Raw genomic sequence first — 24007 nt, 5'->3', positions numbered from 1 at the left:
CAGTAAAATATATACATATATCATATATAACATAATGTAAAATATAATATAGTGTATTATATATTTATTTTATTGATATATATTTGTATTATATAAGATATATTACATAGTGAATTATTTTATGAATCTTTATTTTTATTATATAATATACATAAAATAATATTATATATATATATATATATTTGTATAACATAATATTGTATTTTTTATTTATTTTATTATATAATATTTATATTTATATAAAATAAAATAATATATTATATATTGTATATAATTTTATTATATAATATTATAAATATCTATTATATATATATTATAATATACAATAAAATATATCATATATTATATATTATACAATAAATTATATTGCATATTATACAATAAAATATATACATTTTATATATGAGGGGGGGGGGGGGGGGGGGGGGGGGGTTAAAGTTCCAAGTTTAAGTTCGAACCCTTGGGTTGGAACTTTTTTTTAAAGCAAGATTGAAACTTGGACAGTTCTTTTAAGTTTAGTTTGAAGTTCAACTTTTTTATCAAACACGAAACTTAAACAGTATTAAGAAGTTCTAAACTTTCAAAAGGACACTTCCTGTTATCAAACACCCCTAACTTGGGATATTCTATCACCTATCTTTTTCTAGTGGGACTACATTGTCTTTGGGATATGTTACCTTCCTTGGTACCCATTGAAAAGGATTGATTATGTTCTTCTGCCCTTCAGTTTCTTTCTTGCCAAATGAGTCGAGTTAGAGTGGAGAGAGAAATTCTCCTAGGCTTATTTAGGTACTTGCTTTGTAAGTTCCCTATGAAACCACCATGTTGGGAGACTTGGAATGCTTGCTCATTCATTGCATCCATGTTGAATCGCTACTAAGTACCCATAGTGAAAGGATATTTAGTATATATTGGTATTTCTAAATCCAAATATCTCATGGGGCGACCTCATGATATTTATGTTAAAGAATTACCAAATATCGCATAAGTTGTTTAGAGTGAGATATTGTTATTTGAAAACACCAATATTAACACCGATGAAATATTATATTAAAAATTTTTCCAATAAGGTGACTTGGTGATATTCAAAATTCCAATGTCAATGCAATTGACTTAGCTAGATATTGGTGTTACAAAAAGGAGCGGATTACATAAGATTGCAACCTTATTTGTAGAAGGTTGTAATGTTCCATGACGGTTTAGATTTGAAACGTTTGGTAGTGTCAAAAAGTTATGCTTCATTTGAGGTGTGAAATCTACAAACTAGATATTATATATTACTACCTTACCTGTACAAGTACGGTTTTAACCTTCTTGTTAAAAAATGTACGGTTGCAACCTTATTTGAACTTTTCCGTTGCAAAATACTTATATTTCATGAGGTGAGTGAAATTGATATCCAAAAATATCAATATACAAAGTGTTCCTAGATGAACTTTTATTTTTAAGAACAAAGTAAAAACTTCAACAATTTTGGACTCATTATTCACATGGTACTGTCCTTTGAGGAAATTTTGAAATTAAGACAAAATAAAATGAGGGAACCATAGAACATCGCATCCGTCGAAAGTTATTTCATAATTTCCCTTCTGAACAAAAAACTATGGAGCACTATTTAAAGGTGCGCTTTACTTTGATTGTTTAGAGCCTCGGCCTATACAAACCACACCAGTTTAGTTTTAAAAGTCTTAAAGAGGATTCTTAAGAAGGAAACCAAGGCCTAGAGAGAGTAAAGGGGATGAGAGAGAGATAGAGAGAGAGATGATGAACACAGCCACAATCCACAGAGATCTACACATTTTTCACTTAAAACCCTCCATGCACATGCAACTGCTTGTTCCCCTCTCCATTTTTCAGATAAAAACTTATTGTTTCATTTTCTTCTATGAGAATGCACAGCAAAGATACGCATAGTTCGTGTCCAGCACATTACTAATTCAAGAGGTGTTCTCTCTACACAGAGGTTACAGACCATTGCCCACGACCACGGCCTGGAAATGTTTGTTGGCATAGACCTTCAATTTTAACAGGTCCTAAGCAGCTTTTGCTTCTGGCGTGGTGGGGCGTATCCTCCCTCAAGGTCATGCAACTTAACCAAAAACAACTAAACTTGTATCTACATATGGATTCCAACCCAATTTCCATCCATTCACAGAATGGAACACCTTAGCACCAAACCTTTCTGATCTATCCTTGCGTCATCATTACCTGCAAACTCTCACTCCGAGTTTAATCTCAAACATAAAGTATCGTAACGAATGAAAATTGAGAACAGGAAGTACAGCTATGATCGAAAGTGTATGGTGATCAAAAGGGGCATCTACCATATGTTGCTTATGATCAATGGCGGACACTAACAAATGATGGATGTCCCTTCAGTGTACCATACCCAGTGCTCCACAGGATATTGGTATACTTACTCTTAGAAAACAAAATAGAATCTAAAACCAAAAGGAATGGAATGTACAAACCTTCAGGAGGCTGAGGCAGTTTACGGTTCTGAGCAGAGGCCATTTCTTTCTTGAGTTGGGTCAGAATGTCTTCCATGGTGTACTCCCTTCGCCAGTTTCCAAGCATTGAGAATTGGTTGGGATCAACCTAATCATATCACATCAGGTCTATATCAGGTCAAAAACTTCAAAACATATGCACAAGATAATTACCTTCTAAAATGGGTTAACATGTTTCCGTAATTTTAATCACCCCTTCAAATGAATCAAGGTGATTTATAGCAAAAGAACTAAAAATAAAGAGAGATAGAATTAACTATCCATTCAATCCTCGAGAAGATGTGCAGATATTGTAGAAATAGACTCACCAAACCAGTTTCCTGGTTCACACAGGTCATGTTTATCCTTGCCTGGAATCTCACAGTGGGTGGGTTATCAGGATAATCTTTGTCACAAAAAAGCTTCAATTGATAGATACGTCCATCATGGACAGTCTGAAGGGTCACAGCACACCACAATATTATTGCATTTTTTTCCATTTTGTATTGTTAATTAATAATGCCAAGCAATCAACACATTCAACATACATTGTGGGGTCCAATGATGGTTCCTGTCCATGACCGCATGTATATGTCATCCGCATCATCCATGCCATAGCTGACTGTGCCATCACCAATGCCCTTCTCCCCCCTCTCGAGTTCTTCAAGTAATCTGAAGTTCCTGGGAACTGCACATCAAAGACTAAATTGGTCAAATATGAGCATGGGGATTATTACTTCTGCGTAAAAATGAATGCATCCCAAACATGACTATATTTCAGCATATCCAATCTCAAGAATGTTTACTCAAATCTGAAACTAGGGTCATTACAAGGTGGGTTCTAAGTGTCAAAAATGTCTCACTTGTAATTGTCATCGAAGCATTGGAAAACATGATATCAGTCATGGAGAAGGGATTTGGAGAGAGTGAATAGGCAAGGGCTGAAAACTAAGTAAAAACAGTCCATGACTCAAAGGTGTATAGCTTTAAATAAAGGAAACATTGGAAAACATGATATCAGTCATGGAGAAGCGATTTGGAGAGCGAATAGGCAAGGGCTGAAAACTAAGTAAAAACAGTCCATGACTCAAGGTGTGTAGCTTTAAATAAAGGAAACCTTCGAAATTTGAAGTTGAGAGCAATGGATCTTGAGTGCAGTCAGAGTTGGTCTAGTTTTTTGCCACGCCACCCAGTGTATTGACGTGGAGGAAATATACAAGAGACAATAGTTCCAATGACATGCACTCAGTAGTCTCCTACAGGCTGTCCACTCTTATCTTTGTTAGTACCTTTATTCTATAATGAATAGCAGGTGAATCAAAACTTTCAATTCGAACGGATCCTGACAATTGGGATTGTTTCTTATCAATGTATCTCGATGGCCATAACCTTTGAGCCAGTGTTGTGGCTCCCTGACTATGCGGTCCCATTTGAGGTGTACTCGGGTGTCTCGAACTTGGCTATTGGTGGGGTGTTGGTGTATTTGATCTTCCAAGCTGTTTCTGTAAACAAACATTTGGGCAGATTCATTCTGATCCTCCTTTGACCTCTCCTTTCTTTCTTGCCAAGCTAGACCAGTTATGGTCTAGTTTTATTGGATTAACGTACACTAAGGACGATATATTGGGGCCTATCAGACAGTTGGATTTTGAACTCTTCATGCGAATAAAGGTAGAAGATGCTCATCAAAAAAAAGCAAAGAACAGAAAATAGCTCTTAGGAAGAGCAATGGTATGGGATGCAGTCACTCATTGATCCAATGAAGCAGCATAGGATATCCCATTTTGTTTCCACCAAAACCCATGTCCAAATGAGTTCTTTGGTAGGCTTGTGATGTTCTAAGAGCTATCTTGATGGCATTAAGTATATCTGAGGTTCAAGCTGGTGGGGAAGAGACATGACAAAGAAAATAACTATTTAAGTACCAAAAATGATTTTTTGACAGATTATATTTTGATTTTTCAGGAGTAAGGAAAATAGCAGCCATGAGGTCATGGTCTCCAACAAGTGAGCGGCCATTGAAAGTGAAAAGATACAGCAGCTGGAGGTTAAAAGCCATCAGAAGGCTCTCACTTGGATCATGGAATCACATATACAGGAATCCAAATACTTGGCTATCAGCCAGATTTGAGAGTCTCCACTTGGCCAGTGCAATGACTGATACTGTTGATTAATGACATAATGCTCCAGGCAGCTTTGGTGCCTTAAATGAAGAAGCCAATGACCCAAGAGCATGTCACATAGAATGGCCATTTTCAAGACAATGGACTAGGGTTTTAGACCAGGTCCACTGCTCAAAGAATCTTAATGGTCTGTTCAATAGAAACCTAACAGGGTATAAACTTTAAATGCTCCTTTCCAAACTAGTATGTGATGTAGCCTAGACCAGTTCAAATCTGTACAGAAAAGATAAACCAATTCATTCAATAGCATAATTACATGGGCTAGAGAACCCCTTCAAGCAATTGATGGATGGAAGGATGATTTAACTAAATATATGATACATATGCATGATCCTATTCCATGAAGGAAATGAATACTGATCCCAAAAGCCCATTTAGAACAATGAACTAAAACAGGAAGCAGTAAAAACCCACAATGCAGGGCACTTGAGAGTTTTTTTTGTTTCTTCTTTATATATCAAATATTTTTGAGGAAAAAGAGGATTTTCTGGCAAATATGCAGCTTCTAAAATCAACATTTCCAGTTTTGTAAAGGAACTTTGCCAACAGATTCCCTAAGTTGACAACAAATTCAGTTTTTTGGGGTTCTCTTTTGAAGGTTAAAAAAAGAAACAAGCGATCACATGATGGATGGCTGAAAGATAGACAACAGCTGACCATCACCAAGCACCACACATGGCAAGCCATGTACCACCCTGGAAATGGTAAGAGTATGCTGAACACCCCTGATAATTGCCAAATAGACTATAGATCTGACCATTAAGAAAATACAATAGAGTTGCCCAATTTAGAATCAGAGGAAGTGATGGAAGCTAATGGAATCCGAAGCCTGAAGAAGTGCTTCCCTTATATGAAAAGCTCTTGCATGGTATCATATGTAAGCAGTGTGGCAGCCACAGTTGAGGAATGAATGTAATAAGAGAAGCATCTGGATAAGTAGTTAAGTGGGTCCAACCCTCTCATAAGTCATAACCTTTTTTTTTTTCTGGAAATGTAGAAGAATATTCGACATTGAGTCCAAGCCTTGTAACCATTGCTTTATAACTTCTAGTAATCCAGTTCTCCAATAAAAATTCCTTCCCCAAGTCTGCCAAGACACAACTCGGATTCTCCTTTCTGCTTGACCCCCTACAAGCTCAAATCCTCTATTTCAAATCCTTGTTTCCAGTTGCTCAATGCAAAAACCATACTTGGCATGTAAAATCCTATTAAAACATCAGATCCTTATCAATGATTGCAAATATCAAAATATGAATCATTGGAAGTAACAGCATAAAATGGATGACGCCATAATCTTCCCAAAGTATAGTTGAAGTTACATGACAACCAAAACACCAAAGAATTGTACCTTTACTGATCCAGAAATGGATTGACAATAGAAGACTTCTCATTCCAAACAACACCAGTGACAAAAATATTCATATCTCCTTGTTCTCAGGGATGTCCCAAACCAATGTGATAATGTCAGGCATTGTTGGACTGAACATATGCATGAGATATCATCCCAAAAGATATTTCAATCACTATTTTGCCCAACAACCCATGATAAAAGTATAGAGATAGGGGCTCCAGTGATCTAGCAATGTATCTGTCATGTTTTTTAACTTAAAGGGAGACCTTAGTGGGAAAGGTTGACAGAGCATATCAGCCATCTAATTTGACCAAATTATTCCTTTTTATATTGGAAATAGCGTTCATACAAAGAAAACAAACGCAGTTGCAGTCCTTAACAAATCACTCGTTACTCTTAACTAAACCCCCAAACTGAACAGGCCCTAAGTTTCTTTAACAAATCCATCAACTCATCGATCATGTAGACAATGGAGCCCATACTAAATAAAATCTTCACCTTGAAACATAACTAGAGAATCAGAGGTATCACATCCACCATACATGTCTAATACAGCAAATATCTAAATTCCTTCATTGGGATCTGGACTACTGTTCCCATTCCACTACACTGTGATAATCAGAGTGCTAGTTATCTCGCTTCCAATCCAGTCCAATATATTAGAAGCAAGTGAAATTGGGTGTTCCTTGATACTGTCTAACGAGGACTCATTCACATGGACCTTCCTCTGAAAATTCCAATTTCTCTCCTTCCATAACCATCATATGCTTGCAAAAAAACCCAAAATACCATAGCATTGTGGCTCTTTGGTTCGATCATGTTGCCGGTCATCCAGCTACAAACAAAGAAATGAAACAGGCATATCCTAATCAAGATTGAACACTCTTTAGATAGAAGTTCATTTACCCACTTCTATTCATACTTAAAAAACATATGATCCACAATCACTTCCTCTTCCCTAAACACAAAACATTAACCATCATCAGAACATGGTGTTCAATATCGATTATAAGATTTTTCTTCTCAACTTCTCATATGCCAGTCATAAGAACATAGTGATCATAGAAGTAGCCTCTTTCCACCAAATCAAATTTTTTAAGTTATCCTCAAACCTGTCACCCCAATATGTCACAAATCATGAATCTAAACAGATAAATGATGAAACCCTCCAATTTCCACAGAACTGCATTGAGTCTCCCTTCCCTTTCTAACATAATCTTTCAGACAATGCCCAATAGTATCACAAGTGCGCTCAACTTATCCTTTTTAAAGTTCCTTCCTGAAGGATGCATTAAGCGAATGCCCTGCAGACATCCAAAGAAGCATTAATTACACCTTTCACTCAGAGTCCCATGCCACCGATACTTGAAAAGTAATAAAAGGGAATCCCCTAACCATACATTCACTTAGAATCTATACCGATTCACATCCCAAACTAACACAAGTACACTGCTTCAAAATCTCGAAAGAGAAGCACTTTTGTGCTCTAACTGATTTGGGGGAAGGCTTCAGATTTTTCCATTGTATAACTAATAAGTACAACAAAGATTAGTGTGGGTAACCATAAAAAAAAATATGTGAACATAATCAAAGAATGGACACATTAAGAATGTTTTCCAAGAGGATGTAGTTTACATTACTAAAGGTGGTTAATTCCTAAAACTAGGAACTAGAAAATCTTGAATGTTGCAAAGTTGAACATAGCACCATTCAACATTTCAATCTGGTGAATTTGATTGAGATAGGAGGTCTCAATACCAAGATAATGCATAACCAATGGAGGACAGCTAGCCCTAGCATGACACTGATGATTACCATAAGAAACGAAAGACAGCTACGTCATAGAAAAGTGAATCAACTAATCAAAAAAGAAAACTCAAAAACCATGCTAGAATATTATAAAACATTTTAAAAACATTTAAAAAATAAACACCGCGTAGCATTTGTTTCTGACAATGGTAAGAAAACTACGAAAATCTGATTGAAATCTGAATATTTTAGGGAGAACTAGCTCATGGGTGAAGATCAGTGATTGACATCTTGGTTCTGGACATGCCAGAGTCACTCTGACCCGGAAGGGTGCCAGGTCACGGCCAAAACCACTACTGTATATTTTTCTTACAGAGACTCCGCCCAAGTTGGACTGCTGACTCAGCTGTTTGGCCAAGTTGGACCACCGACTTTGACTCAGGACCCTGCCAGGTCCAAGCTAGAGTCCTTGTTTCCAACATTGGCAAAGATTCTGCCCAGAAAAATTCAAAAGCAGTTACGACTCTAAAAACAAAAGCATTGATCAAACTTCATACACAGTACAATTTCTTTGAAAGAAAATAAAAATAAGAAAATGCCATTCCAAAGCATCATAAAACCCATAAAAGGAAAACAAGACAATAGAAAACAACAATGAAGACTTGGGGCATGCGCTACAACCGTCAAGGGGCAACAAAGGTTTCTGAAAGTCACTGAAGGACACAATGAAATTGCTAAGGGTAGTGGATGTCATGAGAAACCAAACGAATTCCTAAGAACACTTACAAACATCAAAGAGAGCCAAGAAGTACAGCTGGTATTTGAGCATAAGAGAGAAATTTAACTAGACAAGGACACAACAAGATCCATCAATCATTGTCAACATACAACAACCATGAGTCATTCCTAATTAGGTATGAGAATGGGCTGGGCCTGGCCAAGGGCCTGGGCCTTGGCCAGGCCCAGGGACCAGCCAGGCTTAAAGCCCCAACCCTGGCCTGGCAATTTGGCAGGGTCAGGCTGGGCCCCGCCCTTTCAATTGTTTCTGGTAGGGCTGTACTGGGCCATGAAATGCCAAGCCAGCGTCCAGCCCTCAGGCAGCACCTAGGACCACTCCTTAGCCTGGCCATGAAGGGCTGAATTTGCGAGCGATATGCCCTAATGTTGGATACACAATGACACATCCAATAATTCCTGTGAAGGGTAGGGGAACTAAATGAGTAGATATATGCCAGAAGTCTGCTGGTTAAAATGAATGATGTGGTAATAATATTGTACCGACCATCCCAGGACTTTCAACTAAACCTGCACCGCACAAAGGACCATTCCATAAAGTGTCGCCCTCTAAGTAAGGGACAGTGTTATTTTGTAATATAATTGAAGTGAAAACATTGGTGAATCATTGAAAGAAAAATTGAAAGTATCCTACGTTTGAGATCCAAGTATCAAACTACAACGGGATTGCCTACAAAGAGACAATTTACCATTTGTACAAGGAGCTCACTACTATTCCTACTCATTAGATGTCAAATTGGATGGCTTAGAATAAGTCACGAAGTCTGAGAATTTTTTTTTGGAACTTTGTGTCTTATCATGATACTTTTACAACCACCCATTTTCAAATCTAAGAGACAAGAATAATTGTGACCTCCTGGTACAAAAGGTAAATGGTCTTTTTGTAGACAATCCCAACTACAAAAGCAACACATTTTTCCTACTCTCAGACTTGATAGCTTATGAAGAAACAAGGAGTTACATATGCAGATGAGAATAATAGAACCCCTCTCCATAGACCAACAAAATGTTCTCCCATTTTTCATGAGCTGCTAATTTCCCAATTGAAACCTGTATCCTTGAGAAGTAAGGTATTGAAACTCTCACTGTTTAGCCACTAGAACCTCAATTAAGGTCAAGCCCAGAATCATTCATATTCCTGCAAAGTGCAAAGCAATATTACAGAGACACTGATAGGCATTGACACACTGACACTTCTGTCAGACATGTCAACTAATTATCATGTAGTTTATATTGTAAAAGTAAATGTCATTTATGGGTTTTGACCACACGAACTTTTAGCTTTCTTGCAGAAGTATTCAATTAACAGGTCATAAAATGCATTATTTTGGGAAAAATTATTACATAAACACAAATTATTTTTTAAATTTTCTTGTGCAAATGTTTTGTTTTTTGGATTTTCAATAATTTTTCTTTGAAGAGATATTTTACTGATTTTCAGTAGTTTTCTTTTACAATTTTCTTAAATCGCATACACGCATGCACATCTAGGGGAGACACACACAGGGTGATATAACTGATGAATGCAGTAGCCTTGCGTTGATGATGCACTTGCAGAACTCACTGATAGGCCATATAAGACTAACTATAAATGAAACAATATTCTGCCTTAACCCCATAATATGTGAACAAGTTGAGATGTGTTCAGAAATCCTCAAAAATCTGTTACTTTTAAAATCGTATTTGACAAAACATAAAAAAGTCTACAATACATATCAACTACAAAAAGGCGATCCTTATGGCATGTTCATCCCCTCATGTGAGAAGCTGAAAAAATAACCTGACGTCCCAATAATTCCACATTATAAAGGAAAGAGATGCATCTTAGCGAATAAAGTGCAAATGGAGGCATAACAATACAATTAAACAGAAATCGAAGATATTAATGAAGAGAATCCGCCAATGCCAAGCCAAGAAGAATATACCCTACATAAATCCCAAGATGAAAAATCCTACACATTGTACATTCTAGAATCTAGAAATTTAATGATAATATATAATCGAATGGATCATCTTCCATTAGGCAGGTCTTGTCTTACCGAAACAAAAAATCAGGAGAAGCCAACCATGACAAGCATTAATTACTTCATAACCTATTTGAAACGGGGTGATAAATTTCCAGGCAGTCTTTCAAATTTCAAGGACACTATGTACGGCTTCATTTGCCAGCACGCCACATTAGGAAACCTAAAGCAATGGGCATGGCTCTCTATTGTAGAAAATACAATGAAGATGAAATGAGTCCAAAGGCCCTTTCCATCTCTATTTTATTAGCAGGCAATGGAGCAGCACTTTGAACTGCCACCATTCTTTTTTGGGCTGGCAAACACTTGCCAACACACCCCCATTGACCACTCTGAAGCCCTTAGCCGCATTGTGCTTTAATGCAAAGAAAGGGCTTCCTTAACACAGCCCAAACCCATCTCAGATCACTGTGATCACCAGGATCTCTTCCTAGGTGTTTGTGCAGGTACAGAAGTGTCCAAGCAATGTGGTTCAAGCATTTGAAGCTTAAAAATAATAGTAGGAAGTTGTGGAAATTTCAAGGTCCAGCAATGGCTGTTGTCTAAACTCACAAAGAAAGGATGATGTAAAATCTAAAGAACTAGGACAATGATTTTCAGGAAGTTACAGGAGAGGAAAGTTTACTTCCATGAAGAGACTGGTGATCTAAACTAAAAAGAGAAAGTAGTTAGGCTTTGAAAAAAGGGAAAAGGTATACTAGAAAGAAAAAGCAATTGGGCTTTGAATAAGGGTAAGATGGCAGAATTGCTCCAAACGTCTCTAATAAAGTGATCAAAAAGAACAGAGGCCAGGAGGAAACATGCACCTGAGCTGGATCATTCTAGGGCATAAGGAGAGGCCTCTCAAAGATCTAGCTATTCTGTTTACAGAATCACTTGAAATGAACAACGGTGACAATAGACATATAATATGCGAGGGCTATCAACACTACTTCCATGAGGGCATACACAGTGCCCTATCAATGTAAGAAATCTTTACATCTGTTAAAGATAATCTGCACTCTCTAGTTTAAGGTATAACAACACATGCATTCTTGTCTCTTAAGATTTACCGAAACCAGAGAAGCCCATATTTTTCCTACCATAAAACTCAAAAATAAGCTTCGAATATTCTGGGCCCCATAGAAACCTCTATTGTAGCTGAACACCAAGTGAACTAAGATAAGATTACCATGAACTCACAAGACCCCAAGACAATAGGAGAAGTGATAGATTTCCACAGGCAATTGGAGTTCAGCGAACAACACACATCATACGAAATTTCTCTCATGACTAAGTAAATAAGACAGCCTTACAATAGAATGCCATGGAATTATCGAGGAACATAATAGCAGTCTTTCACATGGCTTTTTGCAACCCTATACACATAATGCAAAACATTTTCACAAACCCATGCAACTGATATATCACCCCGTTCCAATTTACAGGGATTGAGAATAATGAAACTTCTTCAAAGCGTGAAAAGGGATTCAGAATAATGAAACTTCTTCAAAGCATCTATAGCGACAATTGGAGAGAAACTGGACCCAACATGGCACAATTAGCATCAATGGAAACAACAAGCGAGAGAACATCCCGTAGAATGAACAGCAGAATCTTAACCTATAATTTTTTTAAATAAGGCACTTTTTTTTTAGGAAACCACTTTATAATCAGTAACCTGCATCCACATAAAAGTGGATCAATATAAAAATAAATAAATAAGACACTTCGATCGCAGTAAAAACACAAAACGAAAAGAAAACAGAAAAAAAAAATTTGAACAAATGCAGATGATAGAGAAGAGCAGTATAGGGTTAAGATAGAGGGAAAGAGACTAGTTTATTAAGCTCACCAACAACCCTAGATCCTTCAGACCCCATGATTCAGAAACAGAAGATGTCTGAGAATTCCAAAGCTTTTAAAGGAGAAGAAGGAGAAAATATCTGAGGGTCTTTGATGAATCAGACCATCGCCAAGTTGATCGAGAAAGAGTGGTTGGGACAGAGAAAAGGGTACTGAAGGTGGCACGAAGTAATAGAAAAGAAGAGAAGGGGACCAGGCGTACCTGGCGACTTGATGGGAGATAGATAAATTTGGTAACTACATACCATAACAATATTTTTAAATTGGAAAAGTAATGTCATACGCAGATTGCTGGAGTGTTTAGCCTAAAAACTGTCATGGATTTACGACAGCCATAGCGTTATTGCAGGAATTTTGCGTGAAAAAATATTTGTTATGGACATATTATATATATGGGGGTCTTTAATCCACGCTGTCCGGAAAAAATCAAAGGGCATCGAATATGTGGGTGAAAATACTATTTATTTTTGCCCAAAGGTGTTTTTGTAGTTTCTTCCTTTCAAATTTGATCGGTCTTGATCGGTCGAGGGGGGGGGGGGGAATACACCCGAACCGGCCTGGGACCCGACTGGTAGACCTGATCTCGAACTTGGGTATGGGTCCAAATTTTGGATTCAAAAAATCGGGTTAAGGTTCAATACTTGAATTCAAATACTATTCTGGTCCAAGTCCGGGTCCGGGTCTAGGTCCAACTAATATAGAAACTCAATACTTTTTATATGGATATTCATATGTAATTAACTTATCAAGAGAGCATTTAAACTCACTTGATTACGTGGGTTTAATGTCAGCTTTTAAACCAACATGTTCATAAATGTTGCTAATATGTATGTTTCTTACGAATTTTTAGTTATTACGTAAAATAATAAGGAATGTGGGTATTCATAAATATTGTGTAATACTTAAAATATTACCAAAAATATGAGTATATGGTAGTAGAAAAAAAGAAAAAAAAACAAAACGAAGCTCATAATCATAAGGTGGCAATGGATTCGACTAGCCTCAGGACCCGATGGGTAGACTCGACGTCAGGTCTGGATCCACATTTTCAACCCAAAAAGTTGGGTCCGGGTCCAAAACCTGGACCCAAATACTTTTCAGGTTCGGATCTGATCCAGTCAGACACAACCTAGACCCGACCCGTTGCCACCCCTATTAGTCACTACTTACAATTACTATATATATATGTTTTTTTTGGGTAATTAAGTGGGGAAGACAGGCCCTTACCCCATTTTTTCAAATAATTTAGAAGTTAGTTTTATGAAGGTGTTAGTAGGATAGTGTTAATGGGAATGAAAACTACAACGTAGTGATATTAGTATAGAAGTGCTATATCAAACAAATGTTAGTTGTTACCTAATGGTATTTTGTTTCTCTCTCTACAGTTTTGTTTCTCTCTCTATTTTCCGCTTTACATGTGGTAAGAATAACCATTTCAATTAAAGACTTATTATGCCAAAGGACTTTCTACTATGGTGGAATAGTTTGTCCATTTACTTCCTTCGATAAAACCCCATCTGGATTTAATTTTAGGATCTTGAATTTTGAGATGTAACCTCTTTTACTAATAGATAACCTCATTAAAAGAAATTCCCAATGTTAGAAAGCTTAAATTTCAATTTTTTTTGAAGTAATCATCCAGTAGCTTTGAAGTGGTTCCCAAAAAATCCTTCCAAGTAGGTTTTCTACCGAAGGAGTAGAAATAAACTATGCTCTCTTGAGGGCATAATATAAATTTGGGCTTATTAATATGTGCAGCCGTATTTTTAAAACCCAACGATTTTTTATCTGGGTCGTCAATTCGGATGACGAATCACTCGGGACCGAAATTGGTTTCGAAATGGTATAGATCCCGACCAATATTGGCATATTTGCTTCAGAGATTGTTTTGGTTTAGTATGAAAAATGAAGCAATTCGGTGTTTCGGTTGATTCGGGAGAAGACTTCGGTTATTTTTTTATATTTTAAAATAAATACAAATATTTTTGAAAATTTTATAAAAATAAAAAATAAAAAACTAATAATATATAAATTAATTACTATACTCAATAATAAACAAAATGCTTGAAATATTGTTTTAAATTTTAATACTATCAATTTTAAATTTTAAAATTTAATGCCTTTGGTGTCGGGAGCATGGTAATGGAAAGTACTTGAATAGTTCTTTAAAATTTTAAAAAAGACTTGGTTTTCATGTGGCCAAGCCCGCATATGTAGAAATACGGGCTTATTAATAAATCTAATTTTGAGATAGATTTCTTGAATTAATTTTAAGGACATGTAATCTCTAACATGGAGATCATGAATATGAAAAATAAATAAATTTTTAAAACTAGAAATAACAATTCTAGTAAAAAAACTTTTGGACCGTTAGTTTTCATTGTTTTTAGATGAAACACCTACTTACATCTTTCTTTAAGATGGATGTTTTTTATTTTTTGAACAGCATATGTAGTCATGAGGTACAGCCTGCATGAAACAATTTTCCTTTAAAAAACATATATATATATATATATATATATATATATATATATATATATTTGACTTTTTAAGCTTGTCATGATAGGTAAGGTGATATGGCCTTGTTGTACTTCTCTTTTGTGTCAAAGTTGGTAAGGTGCTATTTTTCCTTTCTATTTGTTTGCATACGTGGCATTCATACTGTTTAACAACCCAAGAATACTCTTGCTCTTCAGTTAGTTGGTGAGGCAAAACCCGAAGACTTCCAGTGTTTCGCCTTTATCGAAGAGAACTTAACAACATTGATCCCAACCCGATTCCTTCCCTAAAATCCCCATTTGTCATCTTCTTTTCTTTTTTCATTATGCTTATCTAATGTTTTTTTTGTAGCCCTCCAAAAAAAAGGCCACCCATAAACCTCTATTTTAATTTTAATTTTATTTTCAAAAAAAGTTCAGATCGTCAAGTTATCCAACCGATCCGAATCATTTGAATTGCCCTACTCGAACTTTGAATTTTAGGCTTCAGAATAACTTTTAATTTCCTAATCCTTCATTCTCTCGCTTGTCACTTGGTGACAGAGCTCATAAAGTTTTACTCCTTTTTGAAAGGATCATTCTTATTGGATATGCAAGCATTTGGAAGTGGCTTAACTATCTCCCATGCCGATGTGCCACCTATTCAAGGTCACCCAACAAGATGAATACGGGGTATTGCTTCTCGTCCATTCCAAACATATCCTGATTTTCATAAGACAAAAGTACTTTTATTAAGTGGGAGGACTGCATTAATTAAATCCAAACACCATATCAACGTCCAATGTATTTCATGTCTCTCTTTAGGATCGTGGCTTGGTTGTCAAGGTATTGGAAGTTTTAACTAAGTTTTTTTTTTTTTTTGGTGGGGAAACCAAAAAAGATAAATATGGGACAAGGTCTGTCATGTTAGTTGCGAAGCCCATTTTTTTTTTTAGGAAAATAGGGATTTATGTGATCGCTTTAAAGGTTTCACATATATATTATGGAGTTCCTAATATAAAGGGAAGAAAAAACCTAGAAATAAAAAATATAATCAAATCTGGAATGAAGATAAAGATGGGGGCCTGGTAGTCATTTGTACTTTCTCTTTATAAAAGTTATTTTTGTAAAGAGAAAAAATTAGAAGATGCAAGAAAAAATAAAGAGAGAAAAGGTTAGTTCCTTAGTCATTTGAATGGGTGTTCTAGAGAGAAAAAGACCATATTTTAGCGTTTGAGAGAGAGAGCTCTTGTAATCTTTTGTATTCTCCATGATGGCATGATGTTTATTTTGATTAATGGAAGAGAACTTTGTTGTCCCGTGGACATAGGTAACTTGTTGAACCACGTAAATCTTTGTGTTTTTTTTTTTTAAATTTTTTTTACTATTTTTCTTTCCTTATTTTTTCCTAAACCTTGGTTTTAATCCTTTACAATTGGTATCAGATCCTTAGGGTTTAAGATCATTGTTGAGTATGAGGTTTGTGGCAGATCGCAGATCCTTGAAGATGATTGAAGGAAGTTCAAAAAGATATGAAATTCCAAAATTTGACGGTTCAGATTTATTAACCAAGAAATTAAAGATGCATGAGATGTTGGTGAAAGATGGTTGTGTAGTAGCTTTAAAAGACAGAGAAAATAAACTTAAAAAGATGAATGATGAGGAATTTGATGAGAATGATGAATTGGTCAGGGCAGATATTTTCTTGGCACTTGATGAGTCTGTTTTATTCAATGTCTCCTTAGAAACTACCGTGAAAGATTCATGGGATAGGCAAAAAAATACTTATGAAAGTATGTCTCTTCGTAATAAAAATTTTTTTCACCGGAAACTTTACAATTCCAAGATGAGTGATGGTGCATCTTTACAATGGCTCTTAAATGAGTTTAGTGCCTTGATTAACAAGTTGATAGCACTAGATGTAAAAATTGATGAAGAAGATAAAACAACAAATATTACTTTGTTCTATTTCGGAATCATGGGATGGATTGATCAAGAATTCAGTAGTATGAAATCTCTTGAATTTGATTATGTTGTTTCACTTCTAACAGAGGAGTCTAGGCGAAATTTTGGTCAAGATTCATTTGGGAATGTGTGTCGCACAGGGAAAATCAACAGAGAAAACTTCAAGAAGATAGCAGTTAATATCCAAATCAAGATGGCATAAGAAAGAGAAGTGTTGAAGATGTGGAAAATTAGGCCATGAGGCGAAAGATATTAAGCCACAAAAAGAATCCTGGTACAAGTGGATTGCAAGGAAATCTTATAGAAAAAATTGAGTTTTTTGAAGATAAAGAAGCTTTGTCTGTAGATAAGAAGGAAGTTTTTGCAATATTGGTTACTTGATTCAGGTGCATCCTTTCACATGAATCCACATAGGGATTTGTTCTATAAAGACCAATTATGTGATGGAGATATTGTTCACATAGAAAATAATGACTCATGTAAAATAATGGGAGTTGGAGAAGTGAGCATCAAGATGTTCAATTGAATCATATCCACAATTCCGAGTGTCGGACATGTTCCAAGTCTCAAAAGGAGTCTATTGTCCTTAGTAAAACTTGATGAGCAATGTGTCAAATCTACAAGTAAAAATAAATATTTGAAAATTTCAAAGGGAGCACAAGTAGTTGCAAAATGGGAGTTAGCATGTCATTTGTTTGTTGGTGAAACAATTTTAAGAGAGGTTGATATTGCAGAGGTGAACTTCGGCATGACATGGTATGCACGTTTGGGTCACACGACTGAGTGTGGACTCAAGGTACTTCTAGATAAAAATATTATTTTTGGTTTGAAATCTTTTAATGTAGATTATTTTGAGTCATGCTTATTTGGAAAGCAAAAAAGATTGCATTTTGCTTTATCCACCGCTAAAAGTAAGGAATTTTTAGAATTGATTCATTTAAACAAATGGAAATCACTTGTTGTTTCTATAGGGGTGTTGCAAAATCTCTCTTTTATTGATGATTTTTTTAGAAAAAAAAAATCAGATGCCTTCAGTTGTTTCAAAAAATTTAAGGCCTTGGTAAAAACTCAGAAAGAATAAAGCTTCAAGTGTCTTAGAACATATGATGTGAGAGAATTTTGTTTTGGTGAATTTAATAATTTTTGTAGTGAGCATGATATTGTTAGGCAGTTCACTGTTTATGGAATACCTCAGCAAAATGGTGTTGCTGAGAGGATGAATCGTATCATTATAGAGCGTGTAGGTGTATGTTGAGTGTTCCAGGATTAGAGCAGTATTTTTGGGCAGAAACAGTTCGTATAGCTTGTTTCCAAATTAATAGGTCTCATAATTCTACTATTGACTACAAGACATCAGAAGAGGTTTGGACACGTAAACTTGCTGATTATTTTTTCTTTCATGTTTTTTGGTGTAATACATGTTCTTTGATTCCAAATAATAAAAGAACTAAGTTGGATGCAAAATCCAACAAAAAGTGTTTTTCTTGGCTATGCTGATAATATAAAGAGGTATAGATTGTGGGATCCTACTTACCACAAGATTATAGTTAGTCATGATATTATTTTCAATAAAAATTCCATGCGAAAAAAGAAAGATGAGGCAGATACAAAAACTACTGAGGTAGAATGTATTCATGAGAACCAACAAGATAGTGGTCAGGACCACGAACTTGCAATCATCCAAGAACTTGAAGAATAATTAGGTTATGTTGAATTAAGAAAACCTGATAGACCTAAAATGGCTCATGGGAGTTTTAGCAATTATGTCTTGTCGTATGTTTGTCTAACAGATGAAGGTGAGCAAAATTCTTATCGTGAGGCATGTGAGGTTGAGGAAGCTAGTCAATGTAGAACAACCATGGAAGAAGAGATGGAGGCCTCATGAAAAAATAAAACATGGGACCTCGTCGAATTAACAGAGGAGCGAACGACAATTAGTTGCAAATGCATTATCAAGAAAAAGAAAAGTCTCGATGATGCTGTTGAATGGGACATAGCTTGATTGGTTGTGAAACGTTATGCTAATAAATCATGTATTGATTTGATGAGATCTCTTTCTCATGTTGTGCACATATCTAATGTTAAAATTCTTTTGACATGGTTGTTGTTCTTGATTTAGAAATGAAATAATTAGATGTGTAAACTGTATTTTACATAGTGACTTAAAAGGAAAAAAAATTATGACCCAACATAAGGGTTTTATTGAGGAAGGTAAAGAAAATTTGGTTTGTAAGCTCAAGAAATCGTTGTATGGGTTGCAACAGGTGCCAAGGTATTAGTACAAATGATTTAACTCTTTTAAGTTGAGCTTGAATTTTCATAGATGTGAAGCAAATCATTTGTGCCTATTTTTGTGGTTATGGCGATGGAAATTTTATTATTATATACCGATGACATGATTGTTGTTTGACCAAATAAAGAGATTATTGCAACACTTAAATCCCAGTTGGTTCAGGAATTTGAGATGAAACATTAGGGAGCCGTTAATCGAATTCTTGGGATAAATGTACTTAGAAACATGAAGAACATGAAATTTTGGTTAACTCATAAGAGTTATGTAAATGGGTTCTACGACGCTTCAATACGTAGAATGTCAAACCAGTTAGTATTTCTTTTCCTATATATATGAAGTTGTCTTTGGAAAAATAACTTAGCATTGGAGCAGAGAAGATATAGATGTCTCGAGTATCGTGTTCGTAAAATCGAACCGAAACGGTTAATCGGATATGGGTCCGGAAGTGATTAAACCGGCTTAACCAGTAAACCGGCCGATTCAACCGCTCTAACCAGCCAAGTTTCGAATGATAAAAAAAAATGTTGAAAATAATGAAGAAGTTAAAAAAAAAATCTACTAAAATATGAAAAGCATATAAAGAATGTGATTAAAACAAAACACACTCAAATGAAGTTGAAAATTAATGAAAAAAAATGCATTTTAACGAATCGATTTGTGCTTAAAGATATTTTTAATTTTTTTTTGAAAAAATGGGAAAATATAAAAGTGAGTATCAATGACCAAATTTTTTTTAATCTTTACCATAATGTAAAGAATATTAAAATAGTGTTAAAAAAATCGACTTGACTAACTTTTTTTTAAAAGAAAATGAAGAAAAATTAAGTTATATATAATATAGGTGTTTTTTTTTATCAACTAAGTAGTAAATGACGTATTGGTTAGTGGGTCTGTTAATAGATGTCTTCTTTAAGAGAGGATTCTAGTTCGATTCCAATGGAACAGGATTCGAACCATGATTCATATAAAATTTAATCATGAAAGCTAACCAATAAACCATTCTAATGTATTTGACATAAATTTGAAGTAGTATTTTATTTAAAGTTTAAAATATTAGTTGATGACCAAACCGCTCAAAACCGGAACCAGCCACTGACCGGTTCCGATCTAACCAGCTGGTTAGTGGTTAGATAGGTAGGTTTTGCGAACACTGCTCGAGTAACATATTCATTAGTAGTAGAGAGCCTCATGTTTGCTATGATTAGCACTAGACTTAACATAGCACAAGCAGTGGGAGTTGTGAGCAGATATATGGCAAATCTTGGATATAATCACTAGACTACTGTGAAAGTGGATCCTTTGGTATTTAAAGGGGACTTGCAACGCTGAAATATATTATAATCAAATGGATTTGAAAGTCACTGGTTATGTTGATGCAGATTTTGCAGGTGACTTGGATAAAACAAGATCTACTACATGGTATATTTTTTCTTTAGGAGGTGGTACAGTTAGTGGTTATCAAGGTTCCAGCCTGTTGTGACTTTGTCTTCCACAGATGCTGAGTATATGTCACTTACTTATGCAATTAAATAAGCTATTATTTACCCAAAAAAGAATCTAAAGAAGTAGTTTGGCTAAACAGTGTAAGTGGCGAATTCTGAGTTGTGCAAGAAGGTATCATGCTTTTATTATGATAATCAGAGTGCCTTGTTTTTAGTAGGGAATCCAACCTTTCATGATAGGACTAAACATATTGATGTTTAGTATCACTTCATTCGTGATGTGGTAGAAGATATAAGAATTTTATTGCAAAAAGTCATATTTATGACAATCCAACATATATGGTGACTAAGTTCATAGGGAATGTGAAGTTCATTTGGAACAAGACTTCCTTGGGGCATGTAGTTACTTGATGATTAGTAACTAGTGGATAGCAATTTCTTGGAGCAGACTAGTCATAATGAAAACATGTCTTCAAGTGGGAGAATGTTAGTTATGAAGCACGAGTGTTTTTAAAAATAGGGATTTACGTAATTGCTTCAAAGGTTTCCCATATAGTATGGAGTTTTTATTATAAAGAGAAAAAAACCCATAGTATAGGAAATCTAATCAAATTAGGAATAGAGATAAAGATGAGCCTCACATGGTAGTCCTTGGTGCTTTCTTTTTATTCAAGTTATTTTTGTAGGGAGAAATATTAAAAGGTGCAAGGAAAAATACGGAGAGAATGATTAATTCTTTAATCCTTTGAGTGAGTGATCTAGATAGAGAAAAAGATCATGTTTTATGGCTTGAGAGAGAGAGAGAGAGAGCTTGTAATCCATTGTATTCTCTATACTTACATAGTATTTTTTATTAGTAGTGGAAGAGAATTTTGTTATTCTATGGATGTAGGCAATTTGTCGAACCACGTAAATTTTTGTTTCTCTTCTTTTAATTTTATACATTATTTTTTTTCCCTTATTTTTTCAAATCTTGGTTTTTGTTCTCTACGAGTGAAATATATAGGCAGTAGAAAGTGAAATTCATAAATGTCATGTCAAAGCTTCTCAATTGAAGAGGGAAATGCTTATTGATAAGCTGACACAAATATGAAAGTGTCAATTATACGAAGTCCCAATTAGAGGTCTGGTATAAATCCAATATGGAAGGTTGGTGATCATTTCAAATTTTTGTTTTTTAGACATAAAATAGTGGCTATAGGAAATGGAAAGACAATCATTTTTTGGTTTGAGAGACGGATAGGATATGGGTCTCTAAAGGTAGAATTTCCTAAGGCCCCATTTGATTCCCGGGAAATAGGACTCTTGGAGTCTTGTTTCCATGGAAAAAGCCCAAATTGACCTGTTTAGTTTCATCTGAAAACAAAATTGTCATTTCTTGTATCCTCATTTTAAGCAAGGAAATGTCATTTATGTCGCCATAAGGAACCAAACAGGTTAATCTGGGCTATTTCCATGGAAATGAGACTCCAGAAGTCCCATTTCTAAGGAGTCCCATTTCCAGGGTACCTAATGGGCCCTAAATTATTTGCCAATTTGAAGATAAACAATATGGTGACAATAGGGGGAGATCAACAACAATGCTCAATTGGATGCAAGCGTTGAAGAATTCGTATTATATACCAATGTACTAGCCTACTAGTACCTCAACATTAGATATAATCCTCCTTTCATAGAGGAGATCAAATCATATGGGAGATCATCCATATGGAGACCTCTCGGTTAGCCCTTACCACACAATGCTAATTTCAGATAGATATAAAGGAACGGTGTGGTTTCTATAACGTTGCAATCTTAAACAATCCAATTAAGGCGCACCTCCAAATTTTAACATAACATGTAATTTTGGTGTTAAAAATTCTTAAGATTATCTCAAAATCTATTTTCATATATACTTATAAAATTTTAAACTCCAAAAATAGTTAAAATCAAGTCGATGTATAAACATATGAAAATCTTGAAAATTAACGGTCTAGATAATGTGTTGCAAGATGCACTATTTCTGAGACTCAATTTTTTTATTTTACTTTTCATATTGATATATCTCGATGTTGAGATGATCAATTAGAGGGCTTTTCAATATTAAACAACCTTTTCTGATGATTTTTGAGATGCATCATTAATTCTACATTTTAAGGTTGCAATATTATATAACTTTTCCATAAAGGAATTGATCAATGTTATTAAAGCATGGTTTCGAACAATCCCGACAATTTGAGAAGAAGATGTTTCAGTCTTCCCAATGTATTCCTTTTGTACAAAAATCAAGAAAAATCATGTGATTATTACTTATTTCTCTATCCCACCATGGTGGGACAGATCCGGTGCAGAGCTTTGAAGAAATTTGAGATCTAATGAGTTATTCCCTAAATGACTGGCCACTTCATTGCATAATGGACATGCTCACCTTTTGCTAACATGGAATCAATTTTTGGAAAGCATTGTAAGTACAATCTTATGGGGGATTTGGAAAGAGAGAAATCAATTGAAGGAGCAATTATGAGGACATACTCACCATTGTAGTTGAATGAGTATTAGTGAACATGAAATGTAGGGTCATAGCAAGGCATGATATCATCTACAATTTTAAGAAGGTGCCTTTATGAGGCCAACCAGAGGAGCAAGATAAAACTAACAGTAGTCACCACTACATGGAAGTGTGAAGCTGAATTTTGACAGAAGCTCACCTATGAAAGCAAATATTAAAGGCCCTATAATAGATCATAGAGGCACTATGGTGACTACTTTCTTTGGGCGATGTCGCAACCTTAGTGCTAATGAAGCTGAAGCTAGAGAACTACAATAAGGTCTAAAACCAAAGCTGGCCAAGAGAAATTCATAAAATATGATAAGGTAGTGTAGAGATGAAGCCAATTTCTCATGGATATTAATGCTAATTATATGTAAGATTAGAAACACGTTAATGGGAGTATGCCATTCAAATTGTACACTGCTATAGGGAGGCAAGGGCTAGCAATGCATGGGACAATCTCAACCTCAGGATTGGTAGTCACCAAGTTCAATTTTATTTGACTTGTTCTCTTCTTTTTTCTTAGTTCTAATTATATATGTATTTAGATCGATCAACACACATACTCGAAACAAAAACATCACCGCAGAAGCATCTTAGGTATCATTAATAAAAAGAATAATGTGTATAGTGTACTCCCTTGGGAGCATATAATACACTTTCTCTGATGGGCAAAATAGCTACTTAAAAAGATTTTTTAAATTCGAAATTTCGTGATCAACTTTAGAATCACTATATAAGAATTTTCAAACCGAAAAAGGGATTTTGAGCCCCTAAATATTTAGATATATTTGGAGGACCTCTTTTCATTTTAGAAATGTTATTTTCTTAAGACCATTATGGGGTGCTTATGATTATTCTCCT

The 24007-nt window shown here is 35.2% G+C and overlaps 1 protein-coding gene across 6 annotated transcripts; it reads right to left on the bottom strand.

Moving 5' to 3' along the window:
• Positions 1-1849: 1849 nt before the first annotated feature.
• Positions 1850-12796, bottom strand: LOC18422061 (ubiquitin-conjugating enzyme E2 variant 1D). 6 transcript variants are annotated; one of them, XM_088865625.1, is made up of 7 exons: positions 12426-12796; positions 6021-7327; positions 5646-5877; positions 3038-3177; positions 2819-2944; positions 2472-2598; positions 1850-2208 (listed from the first exon to the last, which is right to left on the bottom strand). In XM_088865625.1, the coding sequence occupies exons 3-7, from the start codon at positions 5704-5706 to the stop codon at positions 2150-2152; spliced, it is 513 nt and encodes a 170-aa protein (XP_088721751.1). In that variant the 5' UTR covers positions 5707-5877; positions 6021-7327; positions 12426-12796; the 3' UTR covers positions 1850-2149. The 6 variants fall into 6 exon arrangements, with proteins under 6 accessions (XP_088721751.1, XP_088721752.1, XP_020520979.1 ...); XM_088865626.1 differs by having other exon boundaries at positions 5646-5800; XM_020665320.2 differs by lacking the exons at positions 5646-5877; positions 6021-7327 and adding an exon at positions 8146-8265.
• Positions 12797-24007: the final 11211 nt, after the last annotated feature.

This window comes from Amborella trichopoda, chromosome 4 (assembly GCF_054954075.1).
Source record: "Amborella trichopoda isolate Santa Cruz 75 chromosome 4, AtrichopodaSantaCruz75HAP2 v2.0, whole genome shotgun sequence".
Classification (NCBI taxonomy): Eukaryota; Viridiplantae; Streptophyta; class Magnoliopsida; order Amborellales; family Amborellaceae; genus Amborella; species Amborella trichopoda.
The sequence above is the reverse complement of the archived record's forward strand: the minus strand, read 5'-3'. Positions and strand labels throughout refer to the sequence as shown.